The 20,693-nt window shown below is 52.5% G+C and overlaps 2 protein-coding genes across 2 annotated transcripts in view; one reads left to right on the forward strand and one right to left on the reverse strand.

Annotated features, from left to right (window-relative positions):
* Window positions 1-5,040: 5,040 nt before the first annotated feature.
* SHOX2 (SHOX homeobox 2) lies at window positions 5,041-10,929 on the reverse strand. The gene is made up of 5 exons (XM_085068901.1): window positions 10,369-10,929; window positions 9,146-9,354; window positions 6,804-6,861; window positions 6,375-6,463; window positions 5,041-6,292 (listed from the first exon to the last, which is right to left on the reverse strand). Exons 1-5 carry the CDS (start codon window positions 10,631-10,633, stop codon window positions 6,041-6,043), a joined length of 873 nt encoding a protein of 290 aa, XP_084925027.1. The 5' UTR covers window positions 10,634-10,929; the 3' UTR covers window positions 5,041-6,040.
* Window positions 10,930-11,501: 572 nt separating this feature from the next.
* Window positions 11,502-20,693, forward strand: part of RSRC1 (arginine and serine rich coiled-coil 1) — a 94,751-nt gene continuing 85,559 nt past the window's right edge. Inside the window, exons 1-4 of the mRNA XM_085068777.1 lie at window positions 11,502-11,647; window positions 11,755-12,519; window positions 13,462-13,656; window positions 15,171-15,296. Coding sequence (XP_084924903.1) covers window positions 11,502-11,647; window positions 11,755-12,519; window positions 13,462-13,656; window positions 15,171-15,296 — 1,232 coding nt within the window. The remainder of the gene's footprint in view (window positions 11,648-11,754; window positions 12,520-13,461; window positions 13,657-15,170; window positions 15,297-20,693) is intronic.

Below are 20,693 nucleotides of genomic sequence, written 5' to 3' on the forward strand. Positions count from 1 at the left end.
CTCTATTAACACACAGACAATCCTTATTTTCCAAACACTCTCTCCTGCCTGAGCTGCTCCAGCAGGGGTTAACTCCTCTCCATCTGCAGTTCTCATCAGTGGTGACTGGTGGGTTGTGCTCTCCTCCTCAAGGAAAAGAAAACACTGGGTTTGAGCTGCTGTTGGGGAGGCAGGAATGGTGGCAGTGGCTGCCTAACTAACGTGGGGGTGACGAAATGTTTCCCCTGTGCCAGAGAGTGTGGAGTTTGTCAGCATCTCCCTGGAGCTCCAGGGCAAGGCTGGGGACTGGAGGCTGGAAATAGCTGCATTTCACAGAGAGCAGGAACTGTGGGGTCAATTCACCCCACAGCCACTGAGTTCTGAACCAAATTCCCATTTCACAGAGGCAGGAGACGTTTGTGCAAACCCAGGGTGCCAAGTGACAATTGAGGTGCAGGGGACACATCGAGCTGGACATTGCAAACACCAGAGCTGGGGGTGAACAGCTGCTGACCAGTTCAGCACTGGACAGGAGGGACTCTGCATGCTTCCTGCCTCTGCCAGGGGATGCAGAGCCCAGGGTGAGAGTTCCCAAGGGTGGCAGAGAGAGGGATGTGCAGGGAGCTGCTGATGGAGCCTGGTGGCTGCACAGGGCTGGGATGTCCTCCCAGGACACAGGGGGACCCCGAGTGACCCCAGACATGGAGCACCAAGGGGGTGTCAGCCTGAGCCACGGGGGATGGCAGCCCTGAGTGCAGCTGCACTTCCTAAAAGCATCACTAAAACTGTTTTCTATCCTCTAAAATCATTCCTGAAAATGTTTTCTATTCCCTAAATGAGCTTGAGGAAGATGTGGAGCTGTTTTATCAACCCCAGCTTTACAGATATCCTCTCTGCTTTCAGGGTGGCTGCAGCTGCTGAGAAAGTCAAACTGCCCCTTACTCCTTTCGTGCATTTTTAGCTCCCCATTTGGAATTCTGTCCCAGCATTTTTCCCTGGGTGATTTTTACCTGTTGAAAGCACATGGGTGTTGGATGAGCAGCATGTCTGATGTGCAAAGGCCACAAACCTCTCGTTATGAAGGAAAACATTCCCAAACCTCTTCCTCTGAGCAGAGAAAAGCTTCCCTTCCCTCTCTAGGAACAGTTGAGGCTCCTGTGAGCACGAAAATCGCATTTCAGGGGGAGAGGCTGCAGCCCAGCCAGGAGCCGGGGGTGGGCACAGCATCGGTGATGCACACACGGATGATTCGGCAGATTCCCGCAGATCCTGCAGCCACTCCCAGCCTTTCCCAAAAAAACCGGGAAGGGGTGGGGTTTGTGCCACTCTTTACTTTATCAAACAGGCACAGTGCTGCACAGAGCTGAGGAAGGTGATGGGAATCGGTGGCTCTGCTGGTTCCTCCGTCAGGAATTGGGGTTGGCGGGCAGAATTGGGAGGAGCTGGCAGAGCAGCACGAACACACCCCAAACCCCCCAGGCTGCCCCCAGAGCACGGACACTCGGCGTGTCGAAAACTCGGAGGATTTCCTTCACTCACACCAACTTAATTGCCTGAGGAGCACCTGGAGGGAAGGCTGGGCGCTGGTGTAAAGTGTGAGTAGTGACAGCTGCCCTTGCTGGGAACACTGCTGGGATCCTCCAGCCGAAGCAGGGCAGGAGCTGCTCCAGTATGGGAAAGGTTAGAAATGAGCACAGCTTTTCCAGGTCCCTGCAGAACTTTGCTGCCCACCTCAGAACCACACAAACGCCACAGATCTGCTGTTTTATCCCTTAAACCTGCGCGGTAAATAACCTTTCAGGTGCACTTTCACCTGCTGTACCTCACAGGGAGGGAAATCACGCTCGGAAATAGCGAGGGACTGAGGATTCAAGGGCAAACGGGATGGAAAGAGCCACAAGATTGGCCAAGTATCAATATTTACTGGGCAGGAAGGAGCACAGTGTGTCCTGCTAGCACAACACATGATTTATTCCGTGCCTCTCCAGGCACAGCTCACTCCAAGGGCTGCAAAACCATCGCGGCTCCAGAGCTTTGCCCATGCTGCTCCTCCGAAAGGCAACTTGGAAAGCTCAGCCTGGAATAAAGCTGGGAGTGAACAACACGAGACACGGCAGGTTTGTACAGTGGGTTTGGCGTGTTTTCATGCAGGTTTATTCACGGGGGTTTCTCCCCTTCTCCCTCCCTGTGTTGCTGTGTGGAGAACCGAGATCCAGGCAGGGATTGGGGGGTTGGATGTGATTTCTCCCTGTCAGACCTCTGGCTGCTCCCTGCCCTGCTCACCTCAGCCCTGCTGCTGCTGCAGAGAGGCAGCAAAATGTGGAGACTCCAGCAAAATGTGGAGACTCCAGCAAAATGTGGAGACTCCAGCAAAACGTGGAGACTCCAGCAAAATGTGGGAACTCCAGCAAAATGTGGAGACTCCAGCAAAATGTGGAGACTCCAGCCAAATGTGGGAACTCCAGCAAAATGTGGAGACTCCAGCAAAATGTGGAGACTCCAGCAAAATGAGGGAACTCCAGCAAAATGAGGGAACTCCAGCAAAATGAGGGAACTCCAGCAAAATGAGGGAACTCCAGCAAAATGAGGGAACTCCAGCAAAATGAGGGAACTCCAGCAAAATGAGGGAACTCCAGCAAAATGAGGGAACTCCAGCAAAATGAGGGAACTCCAGCAAAATGAGGGAACTCCAGCAAAATGAGGGAACTCCAGCAAAATGAGGGAACTCCAGCAAAATGAGGGAACTCCAGCAAAATGAGGGAACTCCAGCAAAATGTGCTCCTCCAGCCCTGCAGAATCTGCATCAGGTCCTGCTGCACACACCGTGGGCTCTGGGAGGACACAAACAGGTGTTTGCTCCTTCCTACAGCATTTATGGGATCCCCTCTCCAAATTCCCCTCGCAGGCCAGCTGGTCTCTGTGTCGATCCTGCACGAAAATTTTCTCTCCAGCAGGCACAGATCGTGTGCGCTGGCTGGCTGGTGAAATGGCTGTAATTAAATTTTGGGAAATCTACGGGGTTTTTTATGGGTTCAGACACTCTAAGAAATAAAATAGAAACAGAAGAGCCCCGGCCAACTTCTGTTGGCCTGTAGACTTATTAGGCATTCCACTCCAAGGAAAGCAGGAATGTCAGTATTCCTGTCCAAAAACATCCCGTTAGGACTATTTTATTTTAATCGCAGCTGCGCTAAAAACCACACAGTTCTCTTGCACCACCCAATCACCTTCCCTGACAGGACAAAAACCCATTTTTTCCCTGTCTTTTTATTACAATCATCTTGAAGACAGACGTGCCAAGAGCTGAGCGAAGGTTGGAGATTCCTGTTGTCTCCACCAGGTTTGTGTCACACACCCCAAAATCTGCCCAGGGCTGGGCAGCTCTGCCTGAAGCAGCTGTGCTTTCCACACACACCAGGTAGGACGTGACGAGTGGATTTGGAGGAGGCAGAAGGTGTCTGCTGCTGGTTCTGAGCCGTGGGGCTGCCAGGCGCTCGGGCACATATTAATGAACTGCTTTATTCGGGGATCAATCGACACCACCGCTACTTTTATTGACTTTATAATTAGCAGCATCTTACTTTTGCTGCAATAAAGCTGCTTTACCTAACATAAAATCTATCATTTCCAGCCCGTTATTAGCATAGGGACGGCCGAGCTGCTTTGACCCGAGCTGCTTGCGGGACTCGCCGGGAGGATTCCGGCAGGAACAGAGCCTTGTCCTTGTCCTGATGCCTGTCCTGATGCCTGTCCTGATCCCTGTCCTGGTTCCTGTCCTGATCCCTGCCCATCCCGCGGGGACACCTCGGGCTGTCCTGTCGCTGCCCGCGGTTCTGCCGGTGCAGCAGCCAGCCGGAGGGATTCTTTCCCATCCTTTCCCAGCCCGCAGGGCTCGGGATCTGCTCAGCCCCTCCAGCTCCATCCCTCCGCACGGCGCTGAGCCCGCAGCGGCTCCTCCCGCCGGGATTTCCCGGAGCTTTCCCGGAGCTTCCCGCTTATCCCGGGGGAGAATCCCGACCTGGAGCTGCCGATATCCCCCCGGAATTCCTCCCCGGCAAAGATTCCGAGCCGTTCCACTTTCCTCGCTTTTATTACCTGAGGGAACCTGACAGAACTTGAACAAAAGACACAATTGCTGGGGAGTTCCCGCCGGGCCGCTCGGGCTGCCCGGGGATGGAGCCAAGGCGATGGCCGCGCTGCGGGTCGTGCGGCGAAACTGGGCAAAACTCGGGGGAAACTCGGGGAAAACTCGGGGGAAGCTCGGGGAAAACTCGGGGGAAAACTCGGGGAAAACTCGGGGAAAACTCGGGGGAAAACTAGGGGGAAACTAGGGGGAAACTAGGGGGAAACTAGGGGGAAACGCGGGAAAACTCGGGGAAAGTCGGGGGTGGGAGGGAAAAATAATAATAATTAAAAAAAAAAAAAAAGCTGCGCGGAGGTTTCCTGATCGTGCTGAGCGCTCTCGGCGTGTCGCGATCTGTAGGGAGCAGAAAGCAAGGTGCGAGCTCTGCGGAAGGTGGAGAGACGGGAGAGAAAGGAAGGACATCGCCGCTGGCTGGACACGGACAGTCCCGGCAGGGAGCTGGAAACTTCCCCCACACCGGTAACCCCTCAGTCTGTAGGTCGCAAAGTGTCTTAAATTCATTACTTGGCACTTATTGAAATTGGTGACGTCGAGAAATGGATTAAAACAGGTGAAGCAAACCTGAGTGAAACAAAATATATTGTACCGACAACAAATGCAATGAGATAACAGCGTCTTGCTTTCTTTTTTTTTTTTTCTTTTCTTTTTTTTTTTTTTTAAATAACTTAAAATACACTAGAAAAAATATGGTCAATATAAATAACTTTTGTTTTCATGGAGAACAAATAGATACAAAGCCCGTCCATACCAAAGTTCACATAGAAGAGCTTTCCCTCTGTCTTGGCAATAAGCATGAGGGTCTGATGGCAAAATCTGGGATAACAATCACCGACTGCAGGGTACCCCAGCTTAAATAGCTATACGTCTCTCAAATAATAATAATAATAATAATAATAATAACCAAAAAAATCACAAGATTACGTGAATAGATACACCTTTATGAGATAAAATGTAAATGCTTGACAGTCAACTATCAATTCACAAGTTATAGCCAAAATAAACTTTGTTCGTGTGTATCAACATATTTTACATGTACCCAGTACCTCTTATTGGAATTGCCGTGGTGTCAAGTGGTGGTTGGGAATTAAATACTCTTTTTTTTATTTTCCTTTTTTCTGGTTTTTTCATTTATTTTCCCCCTCAGGACAGGAGAGACCCGGCAAAGGGAGGAACGCTCCGCTCTCCTGGCGCTTTCCGCTCCCTTTCATTGCAGAGGTGGGACAGCAAACGCCCAGCAAGGATTTAAGAGTGGGAAAGGTAGTGCTTGATCTCCCTCTCTCTGCCTGCTTCCCTCCAAGATTAAAGGAGAAAGAACCCAGCCACGTTTGTTTGTTTGGTTTTGTGGTTGTCTTGGTTTTTTTTTCTACTAAAGATGAGGGTGAAGTGCAAGTGAATCAAAGGACTCCATCAATGAAATACAAATACATGCAACCCGGAATGCTGCTGGAGGAAGTATCCCGGACAGTTTCCCATTAGAAATTCGCAGAGAAATCAGTGTCTTTTTTTTTTTTTTTTTTTTTTTTTTTTCTGTTCGTCGTCGTCTTTCTTTCTTCTTTTTTTTTTTCTTTTTTTTTTTCTTTTTTTTTGTCGCTATTCCAGACGTGGTTGTTAAACTCAAGTATCTGATGCAACGTGAAAGGAGGCCCGCCTCTCTTATCAAATTTCTTGTATTAAAGTGAACTTCGCAGAAAAAGGTCAGTTTCAAAACCTGTGAACTTCCCAGCTGCGCGTCCTCTAATTCCTTAAATAAGTATATATCTCCCGTCCGTTTCTCCTCTCCCTCGTTCCTTTTTTTTTTTCTTTTCACTTTTTTTTTTAACTCTTTTCCCCTTTTTTTTTCCTCCTTTTTTCCCCCTCCTCGCCAAAAAAAAAAAAAAAATTAAAAAATAAAATAAAACACAAGCAGCAGCGCGGCGGTCACAGCCCCAGGGCGGCGGCGTGTTTCTTAGCCTTCAGGCGGAGGTCGGCGATGCTGGAGTTCTTGCTGGTGGTCTTGGCGGCGGCGGCTGCAGCCACCACGGAGGCGGCGGAGGCGGACTCGGCCAGCGTGGCCAGCGGGAGGCCGAAGGGCGGCGCGGGGAACATCATGTAGGGGGCGTGGGCCAGGTGAGGGTGCAGGTGATGGTGAGCGTGAGCCACGGCGCTGTCCAGCTGCAGCTGCGCCTGAACCTGCGGCGACAAGGCACGGCGGCCCGTGGCAGCGTCACCCCCCCGCGGCCACCCTGTCCCCCTGCCGCCCGCGCCCACTTGCCTGCTGGAAGGGCATCCTCAGCGCGCCCACGTTCACGTAGGGAGCCACCCGGCAGGCTTCGAACTGCGTGGCGGCGCCGATCAGCACCCCTGCGGAGGCAGGGCACGGCGGGTCACTCCGGGCATTGTCCCCGCGCGGGGATGTGTCCCCACGCCGGGATATCTCCCCACGCCGGGGATGTGTCCCCACGCCGGGGAGGTTTCCCCATGCAGGGATGTCTCCCCACGCTGGGGATGTGTCCCCACACCCGGGATGTTTGTTTCCCCACCCCAGGGATGTCTCCCCACGCCGGAGATTTTTCCCCACGCCGGAGATTTTTCCCCACGCCGGGGATGTTTCCCCACGCAGGGATGTTTCCCCATGCAGGGATGTTTCCCCCGCGTGGCCGCGCGGCTCCCGCAGCACCCTCCAGCCCACCCCCGGCGGTACCTTTGTGCAGTTGGTTCTCCTGCTTTCGGCACTTGGCTCGGCGGTTCTGGAACCACACCTGAGGGCAGAGGGACAAGGGGTCACTGCCGCGGCCCCCAAACGAACCCACTCATGACAATAACAATGATGAAAGCATCCCCCAGCCCGCAGACAAAGACACGCGGGTGGGCTCTCCGCCCTCCCCGGCAGCTCCAGAGCTCCCCAAGGAGAAAGGAAAAGAGTCAAACCCCCGCAAATCGCCCCGCGCGGACTGCACGCCCCGGGGAGATGATTTCCCCAGCCCTGCGCTCGCCTTTCCTCATCAGACTCCCAGAAGGCTGAAATCGCCTCTGCTCGCCAATACTAACTGGCAATAATGGCCTGAGAACCTCGTGCTCATTAATAAATAAATTAATTGGCTTTATCTGGCAGAAAAACTCAACAACAACGGAGTTTAATGACTTTTTTTCCCCCTTTTTTTTCTTCTTTTTTTCGGGGGGGAATGTGGGGGTGGAGAGAATTACAGTCCTAAACGCTTCGCTACAAAGAAGTTTCGAATTTCTCTGTTCAGTGGAGTGTGGCGCAGAAGCGGAATAATTATCTCATTATCATAATAATCTAATTTGCTTGCTCCGAAGAAACTGCCCCGTTAGACAAGAACATACTTTTAATATCGGAAATGGAATCGTTAAAATAAATTCCCAGCCTTAAGTTCTGCTGGCTTCGAGAAAGGAGAGAGGGAAAGGGGGAGAGTTTTTTCCTGAAAACATCCTTGTTTTAACCCAGGGCTCTCCCAGCAGCCACATCGACCGAGGAATCCTTTCCCCACGGCCAGGGAAATAAAAAAAAAAAATTAAAATTGTCTTTTTTTGAGGTCTTACTCTAAGAGACGAATACAAACGGGAATTTCTCCCGCCCTGTCATTTTCTCCAGCCAAGGAAAATCTGCCCAAGAGCCACGTTCTGCCTGAGCCTGCCGTGGAAACGAGCCTTCGGTAATTTACAAATTAGAGCAGATACCAGGCAAAATATTATTGAAAAGCGGTTTGGGTTTTTTTGGGGTTTTTTTTTTTTTTCGGAAGGATTTCTAGGGAATGGGTTTAATCTATGTAAATCTCCAAAAGTTATTATGCACCCTGCGATTTGGCATCATGGGAGCGCGGATTATGCGCCGCCGCCGCCTCCTTTGTCGAGGACCTCCCTGCTCCATTTTCCACAGCCAACAACTTTTTGCCTTGGTTTTGTTACCGTTTGGTGAACGGAAATAATAAATTTTTAAAAACCGCGAGCAAACACAAACAATTCAAAACCAATCAACCAAAAAAACAACAAAAAAATTAAAAAGCGGGAGGGGGTGGGGAGAGAAGAGAGGAAAAATGCAGACTTTTATTTTTTTATTTTTAAATTTTTTTTTGGTGGCTCGAGCTCTGACAAAAGCTGCTCGTTTTGAGTTTTTCTGCTGCCCGTGCCGGCTCTCTGCCTCTGTCCTCCCAACCTTACAGGCTGCAGGGAAACCCCCCAAGGACTGAGCGCATACTTGGGTGCAGATGGTGCCTGCGAGCACAAAGATCGAGGGGGAGTATCTGTTACAGCGAGACTTTCTACCAGCTGCAGATGTTCGGGGCCTAAAACTGCTCCATGTGTTCAGACAAATAATGACCATCATTCTCTCTTCTTTTTATTTGCAGAACGGAAATACACCGGAGCAGCTACATTTGTTCTCATTTGAGGGATCATCTTCCTCCCCGCTCCTCAGCTCAGCCCGACAACACTCACGGAAACCAGGAACCCGTTGGGGAAAAACTTTGGGAGGGTGCAAAGCGCAGGTTAAATCCGGAGAAGCCGCGGCTTCCCGGGGCAGGAGAAAGCTCAGAATATCCAGGCTTTATCCCAGACTTTCTGTATTTCAAAAACCCGAACAAAGCACCTCGCTCAATTTCTGTTTCCCTGAACGAACGTTTAAGAACTACGGGGAGAAACGGACTGAAAATACACCTATTATTGTTTCACTTAGCGGTTTCTAATTCAGTTTACGGTTGCGACATCCGCGAAGGGGATCTGTGCGTCCAGAGCCGGGCGGAGGGGACAGGGAGCGCCAGCCCTGCGGCCCTGGAGCCACGGGCACTGCTGCCGAGGCAGCGATGGAACAACGCGGAGCCGGGAGAAAACACGGCCGAGCGGAGGGCTGGGGACACGCGACAGGACAAACCCCGGCGAGGCAAAGCTTCCGCCAGGATTTGCTGGGGAAGTTGGGCGCCGCGGAGCTGCCCGCTCTCCCTGCCAGGAGGATGAGGCTCTCGCCCATCATCTCCCCGGCTCTGGCCGAGCCGCTCCATCCCCCGAGCACCCCGCAGCCCCGGCTACCTGCACCCTGGCCTCGGAGAGCCCCAGCCGCTGGCTCAGCTCCTCCCGCATGAACGCGTCCGGGTAGTGCGTCTCGTCGAAAAGCCTTTCCAGCTCGTTCAGCTGCTCCAGGGTGAAATTCGTCCGGCTCCTCCTCTGCTTGATTTTCGTCTGTCCTTCGTCTTCCATCGCTTTCGCATCGTCCTTGCGCTCCTTCAGCTCTGCGGACACTGGGCACGACACAGCAGTCAGAGCGGCGGGGCGGCACCGCGGGCCCGGGGGACACCGGGGGGCACCGGGGCTGGCCGCGCTGCCGGGGGGATGCTGGAGGGAGCCCCCCGGGATCGGGGCAGCCGGGAGCGGGGCCTGTGCGCCTGGGCCGCGCTAGGCCGCCTCGGCCGCTGCCGTTCCGGGCTCCGCCGCCGGCTCCGGTAGCCGCTGGCGGGGGAACGCGGTCCGCACCGAGCCCTCCCCTCCGGCCCGCCGCTCCCCCGGGGGATGAGCAGCAACAGGTCCCCGGAGCCTCCGCCGGCCGCCGCGGCCCCTCCGCGCCCCGCGCTCCCCCGGGATTCGTTGTTCCGCGGTCAGTTTTCCGCTACAGACGCGCCCCGGGCCGGAGCGCTGAGCTCCGCACCGACCCCCGGGGGGCACCGGCCCGGTCCTGCCCCGGCCGCGGCTCCCCCGCCGTACCGATCGCCTTATTCCAGCCATCCGTTCCGGGGATGCTCCGGGCGCTCCGCCGGTCCGAACAAAAGGGCGGCAGCGACCCGCGGGTCCCCGCGGCCACCGGCACGGGCCCGGCCGCTTCCCGCAGCGCCCGAGAGCGGCGGGCGGCCCCGGGAGCGCGGTACGGCGCGGAGCGGTTCTGCCGGCAGCCCCGGGGCTGAGCGTGGGCAGCGCGGCCCGGCCCCACGCGAGTCCGCGCGGTCGGAGCCCGGGGGAGCGAAGGGCCCGCGGGGCAGGGCTTTCGTTGGCGGCGCGGCTTCCCGTGGGATGCCCAGCGGGAACGAGATCGCGGTCGCAGCAAGTTAAATCCGGCTGTCAGTATTTTTATCGAAAAACTTCGATGCTGGTGGCGGATCTCCCGCGGCTGGGAGAGCCCCGGCAGCCGCCCATCGCCGCCGGGCGCAGCCTCCCACCGGCCCCGGCCACCCGCTGCCGCTCCGCGCGTACCGACCCGACGGGGGAAGGGGGGGATGGGGAACGGGAACGGGAGAACGGGGAGCCCGCGGTGCCGCCGTTACCGTCGCTGAGCTTGGGGGTGGCCGCCTCGGCCGCTCTCTCGGCGGCGACGTCGGGCTCCCGCGGCGGGGAGCGCCCGGCCGGCCGCGCCGCGGGGCTGCCCGTGTCCTCCCGGCCCGGCTCCGCCGCCGCCCCGCCGGGCTCCCGCGGGCCGCCGCCGCCGCGCAGGGGCCCGCTCTCCAGCACCTCGCGGTAGGTGATCAGCTCCTTCTTCTCCTTGGCTTTGGGATCAAACGACTTGGAGACGAACGCCGTCAGCTCCTCCATGGCTCAGGGGCGCGCTGCCCCGGCTCCCCGGGCGGGCATCCACGGCGCGGCCAGGCGGCGGCGGCGCCCCGGGCCGTGCCGAGCCGGGCCGGGCCGTGCCGCCCGACGTGCAGGGCTCCCGGGGTCTGATAGCGACGCCGCGATTGAAGTGGCACTATTTATACTTTGCAAAGCCGGCCCCTTGTTCCCGGCGAATTACCTCCCCTCGGAGCTCTGAATGGACCCCTTCCTTCCTCCCTTCCTTCCTCCCGTCCTTCCCGGTCGCCCGCCCGCCGCGGGGCACTGCGGCCACGGCACCGCCCGCCCGCCGCGCGCTGCGCCCTAATTAATTTAATTAGGCGCGGGACCGTGCGCGAGGTCCCGGGCGAGCGCGGCGCGGAGCGGGGCCGGGGCGGCGGGGGAGTGGCCACCGGGAGGCGCGGGGGGGCGGCGGGGGCGCGCAGGCTCCGCGCACCGCCCCGCGTGGGTCGGGTCAGCCCCGCAGCCCCGGCACGGCCAACCGCACCGGCACCGGCCCCGCGGGAGCCCCAAAAGTTCCTCCGTGGGATCCCGAATCCCCCGAACGGGCGAGGGGACAATTGACAGCGAGAAACGCGGCCGCGTCAGGAGCGGGAGCGCATCGAGGCGTCAGGCGAGAGCCAAACACGCCAATATCGCTAATATTGGTTTCCCTTTGTTTTTTTAAATCCCATCGCGGAGCACTTTTTGTCGGCGGAACTCGTCTCCCTTCCACCTTCGCTAAATTCTAATAAATTATTCAGAATTGTTTAACTCTTGCCTGTGTATCGATTTTTCATTGACCTTCGGGGCGATGACTTCACCTAACGGCGCGTTTATTTAGCGGGGCAGGTTCGCTATCGGGGGTGCAATGAGCGTTTATTCCCAGCCGCTCACACGCGACCCCGCGGCCACGGGCAGCGCCGCCCGGTCCCTCCGCCCGCGGGGACTCGCACCGCCGGTGAGCATCTCCCGGGAGGCGTTTTCGATCCCGGGGCACCGGACACCGGGCAATCGGTGTGACCGGCCCCGCCGCGGCTGCCCACCGTGCGGGTGACCATCCCCGGCCGCTCGGCCCGGACATTTCGTTGATCCCCACGCGCGGTTCGCCGTTCCCGCGGCAGGAGCGAGAGCTGGGCAGCCGGCGTTACACGGAGCGAATTCGGGAACAGCCAGAGGGAAGCGAGGCGAGGAAATGGTTCTGTTGTATTTTCGGTCTTTCCCCGCGGAGGTTCCGCTCGGCCCGGCGGATCTCGGTCCGTGCCCACCCGTGCCCGGAGCGCTCCGTCCCGCGGGAACGGCCGCGGTCCCCACGCCGCGAGTGGAGCGCTGTCCCTCCGCCCTCGGGAGCGGCTCTCGGTGCCAGAAAACACCGACCGTGCTGCATCGCGGCGGGACGGAACGAAATCCCCTCCGTGCCGCTGTCCCCGCGCGGTCACCGTCACCCGCGGCGGGACACGGAGCGCGGCGGGACACGGGGTGCTCCCGTGGGTTCCCGGGTTGGACACGGTGCGGACAGCGCTCCGTGGGCTCTGCATCCCCCGTGGGCAGCGGGACCCGAGCCTGGATCACCCACGCTCCCTTCCCGCCCGTCACCCGCGGCGTGTCACGCGGTGCCCCCGTGGGTCACGGCGTTGGTCCCCGTGCTGGGCACGGTGCAGACAGCGCTCCGTGAGCTCCGCATCCCCCCGTGGGCAGCAGGACCCTGACCCCGGCCCAGCCCCGTTCCCGCTCCCCGCTCCCCGTCCCGCGTGGGCGATCGCCGGCCCGCCGCATCGATGGCTCGGCGCTCGCTGCGGCCGCCTGGGCGCGCTCGGCGGTGGATTGGCGCTGGCTGCCCGCCGCCCCGGAAGGCGCTGCGCTCGAAGCGACCGCGGCGAGTCGGCCAGGTACGGGGACAGGGGACAGGGGGAGAGCGGGGACAGGGGACAGCAGGGACACGGGACACGGCGGGACAGGCCCCCGCAGGGCACGGCACCCGGCACCGGCCGCCGCTGCAGGGGCCGGCTGTGCCCAGCGGCTCGCCGGGCCGCGCGGCCTCCGGTGCGGGGAATATCCCCGGTGCGTCACGGGGAGCCCCGCGCGGGGTGCCTGCCTGCGCCGGCAGTGCTGAGGGGCTCGGCTCGGCGGGGAGCAGGCCTGCAGCTGCTGTTGGTGAGCTCCCCTGAGCTGCAGGGCCAGTCCAGGCTCTGCTCTGCTCCGCTGCCGGGCAGACACGGGAGCTCTGCATGTCCAGAACGGGGCGTTTTGCAGGATGGTCTCTTTCAGTCCTCACCCGTGCTTGCTGCAGCTCCCCGAATGGCTCCAGGGAGCCTTCCTGCATTCCCCTTGGGAGCAATCCCAGCGTCCCTAATGGTGAACTTGTCCTTTGTTCTCCCCCAGGCTCTCCCCGGCGGATCAGGAGGTGCTGCCTCGGTGGCCAGAGGGGTGAGGAAGGGCAGAAGTTTGTTCCTCGGTGGCCAAAGGGGTGAGGAAGGGCAGCAGTTTGTCCCTCGGTGGCCAGAGGGGTGAGGAAGGGCAGCAGTTTGGCTGGAGAAAATGAGCAAGTTCTACCTGTCTGTGCTGGGAGGAGGAGGAGCGGGGAAGGGAATGGAGCTGGGAAGGGGCTGAGGGAGCTGGAAAGGAGCTCAGCCTGGAGCAAAGGGGATCAGGGGGACCTTGTGGCTCTGCAGAGCTGCTGACAGGAGGGGACAGCCGGGGGGTCAGGCTGTGCTGCAGGGAACAGGGACAGGAGGAGAGGAAAACACCTATTTTCATTTTCATACAAATATAAAACAGCACGATTCAGACGTGAGCCCCTCTCCCAGCTGGCACCGTTTGGCTCTGTGCAGGTTGGAGATGGGCCGGCGCTCCTCGGACACGGAGGAGGAGAGCAGGAGCAGGAGGAAGAAGAAGCACCGGCGGCGCTCCTCCTCCAGCAGCTCCTCGGGCAGCAGGAGCTACAGCAGGAAGAAGTCGGGGAGGAAATCCAGGTCGAGGTCACGCTCTCGGGATCTCCAGTCTTGGTCCCATTCCTATGAGAAAAGGTGCATTTGGAGGGGTTTTTAGAAATGGAGCTCTTTTCCTGTTATGGCAGAGAGCTGGAAGTGTTTGAAGGCCATGGGTTGGAATTTGGTAGCACAGATTGTTCTGAACTTTGTTGTGAAAATGTTTTCACTTTCATCATAGTAAAACTCCAAACCCCCAGCCATGAGCAGAAATGCCACACCTCCTTCCCCCTCCAGGAGCACCAGAGCAGGCAGTGTGCAGATCCAAAGGGAACTTCTGCATTAAACCAGGGAAACCCCAGCCTGTTAAAATAATTCTTTCTTCTCCCAGCAGGGACCTTCCACTGTCCCAGGCTGCCCCAAGCCTTGTCCAGCCTGGCCTTGGGCACTGCCAGGGATCCAGGGGCACCACAGCTTCTCTGGGAATTCCATCCCAGCTCCTCCCCACCCTCCCAGGGAGGAATTCCTTCCCAATATCCCATGTAACCCTGGCAGTGGGAAGCCATTCCCTGTGTCCTGTCCCTCCAGCCCTTGTCCCCAGTCCCTCTGCAGCTCTCCTTTAGCCCCTTTAGGCCCTGGCAGGAGCTCTGAGCTCTCCCTGGAGTTTTCCCTTCTCCAGGTGAACACTCCCAGCTCTCCCAGCCTGGCTCCAGAGGGGCTCCAGCCCTGGAGCAGCTCCTTGGCCTCATCCTGGCTGTGTCAGTCTGACTTGTGGTGGTGAATTTATTAAGAAGTGGAGCTGGAAAACACTCCTGGTGTCTAGCTGCCCTGTAAATACAGTAGGAAATGCTCCTGACAAAGCTTTGCACAGTGGCTGCAGGGTGTGGCAATCAGGTTGTCCTGACTGACAGGAATTCTAGAATTCTGTCCTTCATCCAGCAGGAACATCACATTCCCCTTCCAGGTGCAGCTCTGTTCCTTAGCAGTTAACCTGTATTTGTTTTTCAGTATTGCAGCTCCTGCAGCCCCTTTCCCTTATGCTGGATAATCACTGAGAACATCCTGAATTCCAGAAGTTTTTCCATTGTGTTATATTTTGATATTAATCACACATAAAGGCCAAAAATATGGAGGATTATAATTGTTAATTGGAGAGCTATTAGGGAATTGGAGGGGAAATGTTAAGATTTGGATTTAATTTAGATTTTGGATTTAATATATTTTCTTTCACCTTCCTCCTTTTGCATAAGAATTTACTCTTTAAATAAATGAAACTGGGAGTGAGAGGAAAATGAAAATACCTTTTTGATTCCTGATTGGACTCAGGAGGGAACTGCCCTTAAATGAACTCAAATGGGATAAATTAACTCTGATTAACTGATTGCTAATAGTACTTAAAGAAAGCCCCACCCACCCTCCCTTTCTGGCCTGGGATGTATTTGAGAGGAGTATGAGGTAAACTCTATGTGTTTGGGAGTTACTTATTCCAGGGGAACAGTGGGATTTGAGGCAGCTGGAGCAATCCCCCAGGTGTGTATGTGTTTTCCCAGGAGCAGGGTGGGGTTGGGGGCTGTTTTGGGGTCTCTGGGTGACTCAGGCTGTCCCTTTTCCAGGCGCAGACACAGGTCCAGCAGCAGCTCTTCCTACGGCTCCAGGCGGAAGCGCAGCAGGAGTCGCTCCCGGGCCAGAGGCAAGTCCTACAGATCCCAACGCTCCAGGTCCAAAAGCAGAACCAGGAGGTAAGGCTCTGCCCTAGGAAAAGCAGGATTATTTCTGCTGTCAGAACATTCCTGTAAAAACATGTTGTAATTACTATAAATACTGGAATGTACTGGAAATAATGGCTGCAAGTGATGGTCTGAACCACATATCCCTTGAAACTTCCTAATCTGGGATCCTTGCAGTGCTTTCCACACACTAAACCTTTCAGTTAGTTACCCTTTATTGTGGAGATAAAAATTGTTTATTTTGCATTTGATTCAGGCAAAACCCCCAAACATTATTAGAGTTGCTTGGTTTTATGGAATCATTTGGAAATATCTTGTAGATTTTTTTTTTTGGTTCCTGCTTTCCATAACTCCCACCCTGAAGTTCATGATAAACTGATTTTTTCCCATCTGTGTTTCTCTTGGAGAAAGATGAGTATTTATTTTTATTCCTATTTAATGGTACCTGCAGTGAAATTTTTCCTACATTGGTTTGTGACAGACAAACAAGCATTTCACAATTTAGATATTTCGATCTTTAATCAGAAGTTGCAAAAGGTATCATAAAATCTGCTTTTCTTCTTTAATTAAAAGGAGCTCAAGTTGTGTTTCTGTGTATTTTTCAGTTAGAAAGTTTGTCTGAAGTTTATCCCTGGATACCACATTTACAATTACCATTTTCTAGTGATTTTAAATGAATTATTGAGTGCATCAGGCAGATCAAACTGCTTGGGTGTGTCTTTGCAAACCTCCAGCCAGGTCATTTTGTGTCCCTGTAGTGAGAATTTATCAAACCTGGGATTTCCACATACAAACCAGAAGAGCTGCTGCCTCTAAATGCTGAAAAATTGTGGAAAGATGTAAATATTCCACTTTCTTGTATTTTTGTTCTGCCATGACTTGTTCCCAGCTGTTCTTTAGAAGAGTTGCCTAAACCCTTTATTGCTGCAGTGCCTTTGTAGCAGAAATTTGATTATTCCAACTGCCTGATCTTTCTTGGAGTATCCTCCCCATCAGAGCTGCACAGATATTCCTGGGAATATCTGCTTTTTTTTTTTTTTGCTAAAAAAATCACTTTTAACCCACTGGAATGTCAAAAAATGAGGTGAAAATGAAGGTTTTTTAGGGCATCATATACTCAGTGTGGGGAAATGTGACAAACTGATTTAAAGTAACTTTTATTATAGTAAAATAATATCTAATAGGTATCAATTGCAAATCTCATTAGCCATGGTCTAATAGTCATCTTTTCTGAGGGGTTTGATTTTAATTATGGCTACAAACTATGGAAATTAGGCACCTAAAAACTTGAAAGACATGGCTACTGCTGGAAAGTATTTTATGTATCAAGTATTTTATATATAAAATATTTTATGTATCAAATGTGCAGCACTAGAGGGGTAGAGCTGCACATTCCTTTAAATGCTGGTCCTGTTCCCACCCACTGAGGGAAAATACTGATAAATAACATCCTAAATGATCCCACAGGAGTCCAAAAGCTTCAAATCAAACCCAACAGCACGCATTCAATCCTTATTAATTTTTTTTCACTAGCTTGCTGTAGTGTTGCAGTGAGAAGCTGTGGATTCAGCTGATTTTGGAGAGTTAAATCTTGGATTAGCACAAAGCTGCTGCTCAAGGCCTGTGTTTGCCCTGCCTGGCAGTGCTGAGCTCCTGCAGTGATGCCCAATAATCCCTTTTCTGCCTCAAAATCACCCAAAAGCCAAGGGCTCTCCAGCTTTCTGAGAACTTCAGGATTCTCCAGGCTGGAAAAGAGATTGAGGGAGAGAGGGGATGTGATTTAGGGGTAGAAAAAATCAGCCTGAAGCTCAAAAGGGTGGGGAAAGAGGATGAGGGTTTCCCATCTTGTCCCAGGTGTGAGCTGGGAATGAAGCTGGGGAGGCTGTGGATCCCAGGAGTAGGAATGGATAGGCAGATGGGCAAGGCAAATCCACTCAAAGCTGCAAAATGCACTATGTTTGCCATGGAAAATGTATGTATTTGTAGTGCTCACATGGAATTTTCATGAAATCCATCTGCATTCCTTTTTTTTTTTTTTTTTTTTTTTTGCTCAATGTGGGCAAATTTATTTTCCTGTGACTTTTCAGGGTAAATACTGAAGAAACCACTTGGAAATCACCAATAACAGGGTGCAGAGTGACTCAGGCAGCCCCTTGTGCTCCTGCAGTCAGGACTGTGTTTCCCAGGGAAATATTCCTGCTGATTCCAACTTGTGGATTGCCAGGCAGGGAGGAGAAGCTGCTGCCCCACCTGGAGAGCAGCAGGACAGGGAAGGTCAGCCCTGTGTTTGGAGCACTGCTGCTGCACCTGCAGAGGATTAGCCCCTTGAGGAGCTGAGCAAATGCTGTTTTTAAATTTTTATTTTATTTACTGTGAGTCAGGCAGGGGAAAATTACCTTCATATTGGAAGTGAAGGTGTGTTCCGTGGTGTCTTTAAATCCCAGGAATTGTTTTGGGTGTAAATCATGCAGATGGCACAGATTCTGTACCCTGGAACATCTTTTCTCCCCACAATCTTCCACCAGCTTTTAATTTGGTTTTCAAGGTAGTGAAGGTGTTGTTAAAAGTAATGGGTTTTTTTTCTAATAACTTCTCTAACAGAGGTATTTTATTTGAGCAGATGATTTACAGATCTCCAGCAGCGCAAAACACTGAGATAGATCAAGTTTTAATTTGAAAAGTTGGATTTTTATAATGACAATGACACGTTTAAGGTATTCTAAATAGGTGCTGTTTGTAACCTAAACTGATTTTTTGGTACTTTATTTGAGAACATAAAGAAACTCGTGCATATTATTACTACTCTATTTTAGATTAATTTTTCAAGTTAAAAAAGTGGAGCTTCCCAGTAATGGTTGTGCTTTATTTGGGAAGATAAAGAAAACTTGTGCATATTATGATTATTTTATTCAAGATGCATTTTTAGAGGCAAAAAGTGGGGCTTCCTGGTGCTGGCTGTTTCACTTGAGAAGATAAAGAAACTCGTGCATATTATAACTATTCCGTTCCAGATGAATTTTTGAAGTCAAAAAAGTGGGGCTTCCCAGTAATGCTATAAATTCCAAGCTGTCCTACAGCGAGGGAGTACAATGCAAATACGACTTAATAAGATCACAAACTGAATTTCAGCAGAAACAACCAAGATTTACATTAAATTAGGAATTTTAAAACCGATTTAGTTTGTTTTACTGAGCATTTGCTTAATAACATTTCGCCTCCTCGCAATCTTTTTAAAGCCAATAATTCGTCTGTGAAGCGCAGGCACATCCTCCCGTGGAGAAATTGGAAGCAACAGCTCCCTCTCTCCAACCACACATCCAGAGCTGGAGAGGAATATTTCAGCTGCCCGGAATTTAATAAATCATCCCATTTCCTAATTTGATCATATTAGATGCTGATGTGGAAGGAGCATTTCAAATACCAGCTCCTCATTAATATACATCAGGCTGGGGAATAGCAGGGAATACTTATGGAGGGATGTCACAGTTCCTGTTCCTTAGTTTACTAAGTGGAACAGGTTGATGTGATCCTGGGTGTTATTTGTCACTGTCTTGCTAAAATGGTTTGGGTCGAGTTATGGAGTCCAGAAAGACGGCGGCTGATAAATCAAAAGTGGATTGAGTGGACAGGAGGCAGTGATTGATACTGTGACAGGATATGAAGAAAGGAATCTTGATAGGAGCATGCCCGATATTGAATATGAGAAGGAAAATGGCCCTGGAGTATGGATATTATTCAAGGAAATGAGAATAATAATATCATCTTGAAATTATTGCTGGGTGAAGATTAGGAGAGTTCTTATTAGAATATTCTGCTGCTGTGCTGTGCCTGAGCTCGGCTCCTGCAGAATTCCGGGCTGCATGGAGAGTCCTGGGAGTATTCAGGGAGTTTGCACTGCCATTGTTCTGCCAGTTAATCATGTAGGAAATACTTTGCAGCACAACTTGCAGCACAAATCTTCTAATTTGCTGAGCTTGAAATAGAATTAACCAAAAGATGTTGACCTTTATTCCCTGATTCTGTGCAATCCTGTGATTACACAGTATTCCACTAGAATTGTCTTTGAATATGCACGTTTGCTTTATTGTCTGCCAAGTGTCTTTGGCTTTTCCCATTATGTTAAACTGCAAACTGCTGCCTCAAAATACCTTTAATGCAGTTCAACTCCAACATTGACACAAACCCAGCAAGTACACATATACATATTGGAGGAGAAAAACAAGATTTTATGGAAAGTAATCCTGCCTGGAGACCTGATCCTTGGGAGTGTGGCTGAAGGAGGTGTGTAGGGTTTTACATCTGATTTCTTTACCATTGCTCCAGTCTAATTAATTTAATATTGAAATGTGTGCAGCTCAGGGGCAGAGAACTCCTCCTTAGGGGTGGCTTTGGGCTTGACTTGGTTTTGGGATGCAAAAGCAGCTGCCATTATCCCAGCAGTGGAACTTGGAATTAACTGGGTTCAACCCTCACAGCCTGGCAGAGTTCTTTGTGTTTAGCAGGTAATTTGTACTATTTAAAAACCGAGTGCTGAAGTGCACTGGGAAAATGGTCATTAAATAATTGATAGTAAAACCCCACTAGTTTTTTTTTTCAATCTTTAATAATTTCCTTTTTTAATCTCTTCTTTAAAAAATCCAAACCACTGCTATGATATGTTTTAATAGTGTTGATACCTCGCAGGTTGTAAGAATTTTTAAAGATATTATCACTGAATGCTTTTCTGTTTGTGTTACTTGGAGCTGTCTTAATCTCTTTTTTCCATACAAACTATTATTTTAGTGTGGGATTAATGTGCTGGAGTCTTTCCAAATTAAAACCTGGCCTAGCAGAGTTCACAGCTGATAAGAACTAGTGGATCAAGACACAATCTGTAGTAATTTTGTTCAGAGCAGCCTTTTATTTACAGCACTGTCTGTCCTGCTTAGCTCACACTGGTGAGAGTTTTTCATGGATTATGGAGTAGGGGCTGAATTATGAACAACTTCAGGAAGAATTTCCTCAAACAGCATTGGCCTAAAAGGATAATAAAGGTTTTTAGGAGAGAGGAAAATAAAAGGGATGGACATAAAAGGGATGTCCATTTGAGTGGACAGCAGATAAACAAAGAGGTGTGAGTGGCCTGGTGAATTTGCTGGAGAGTTTATGGAGGAACTGGAAGATGTAGAGGAGAGGTTGATTTAAAAAAAAAAAAAAAAGGAAAAAAAAAGAGTGGAATGTCTCCAGTAGTGGGCAAAGATGCCTTGTAGCTGTGTGGAGCTAGAGGAGTGATTTTGAAGGTGTATAGGTGTGAGTTTCAGGGTGATTGAAGCTGGGGTGTCCCAGGTGAGAGCAGAGCTCTGCCTGTGCCACTGAGCCTTGGCTGTTCAGGGGAAAGGAGAAGCTTGGGGACAAAGGGAAGGTTTGCTG

Source organism: Lichenostomus cassidix, chromosome 9, assembly GCF_008360975.1.
Source record: "Lichenostomus cassidix isolate B80296 chromosome 9, HeHo_3.0, whole genome shotgun sequence".
Lineage (NCBI taxonomy): Eukaryota > Metazoa > Chordata > Aves > Passeriformes > Meliphagidae > Lichenostomus > Lichenostomus cassidix.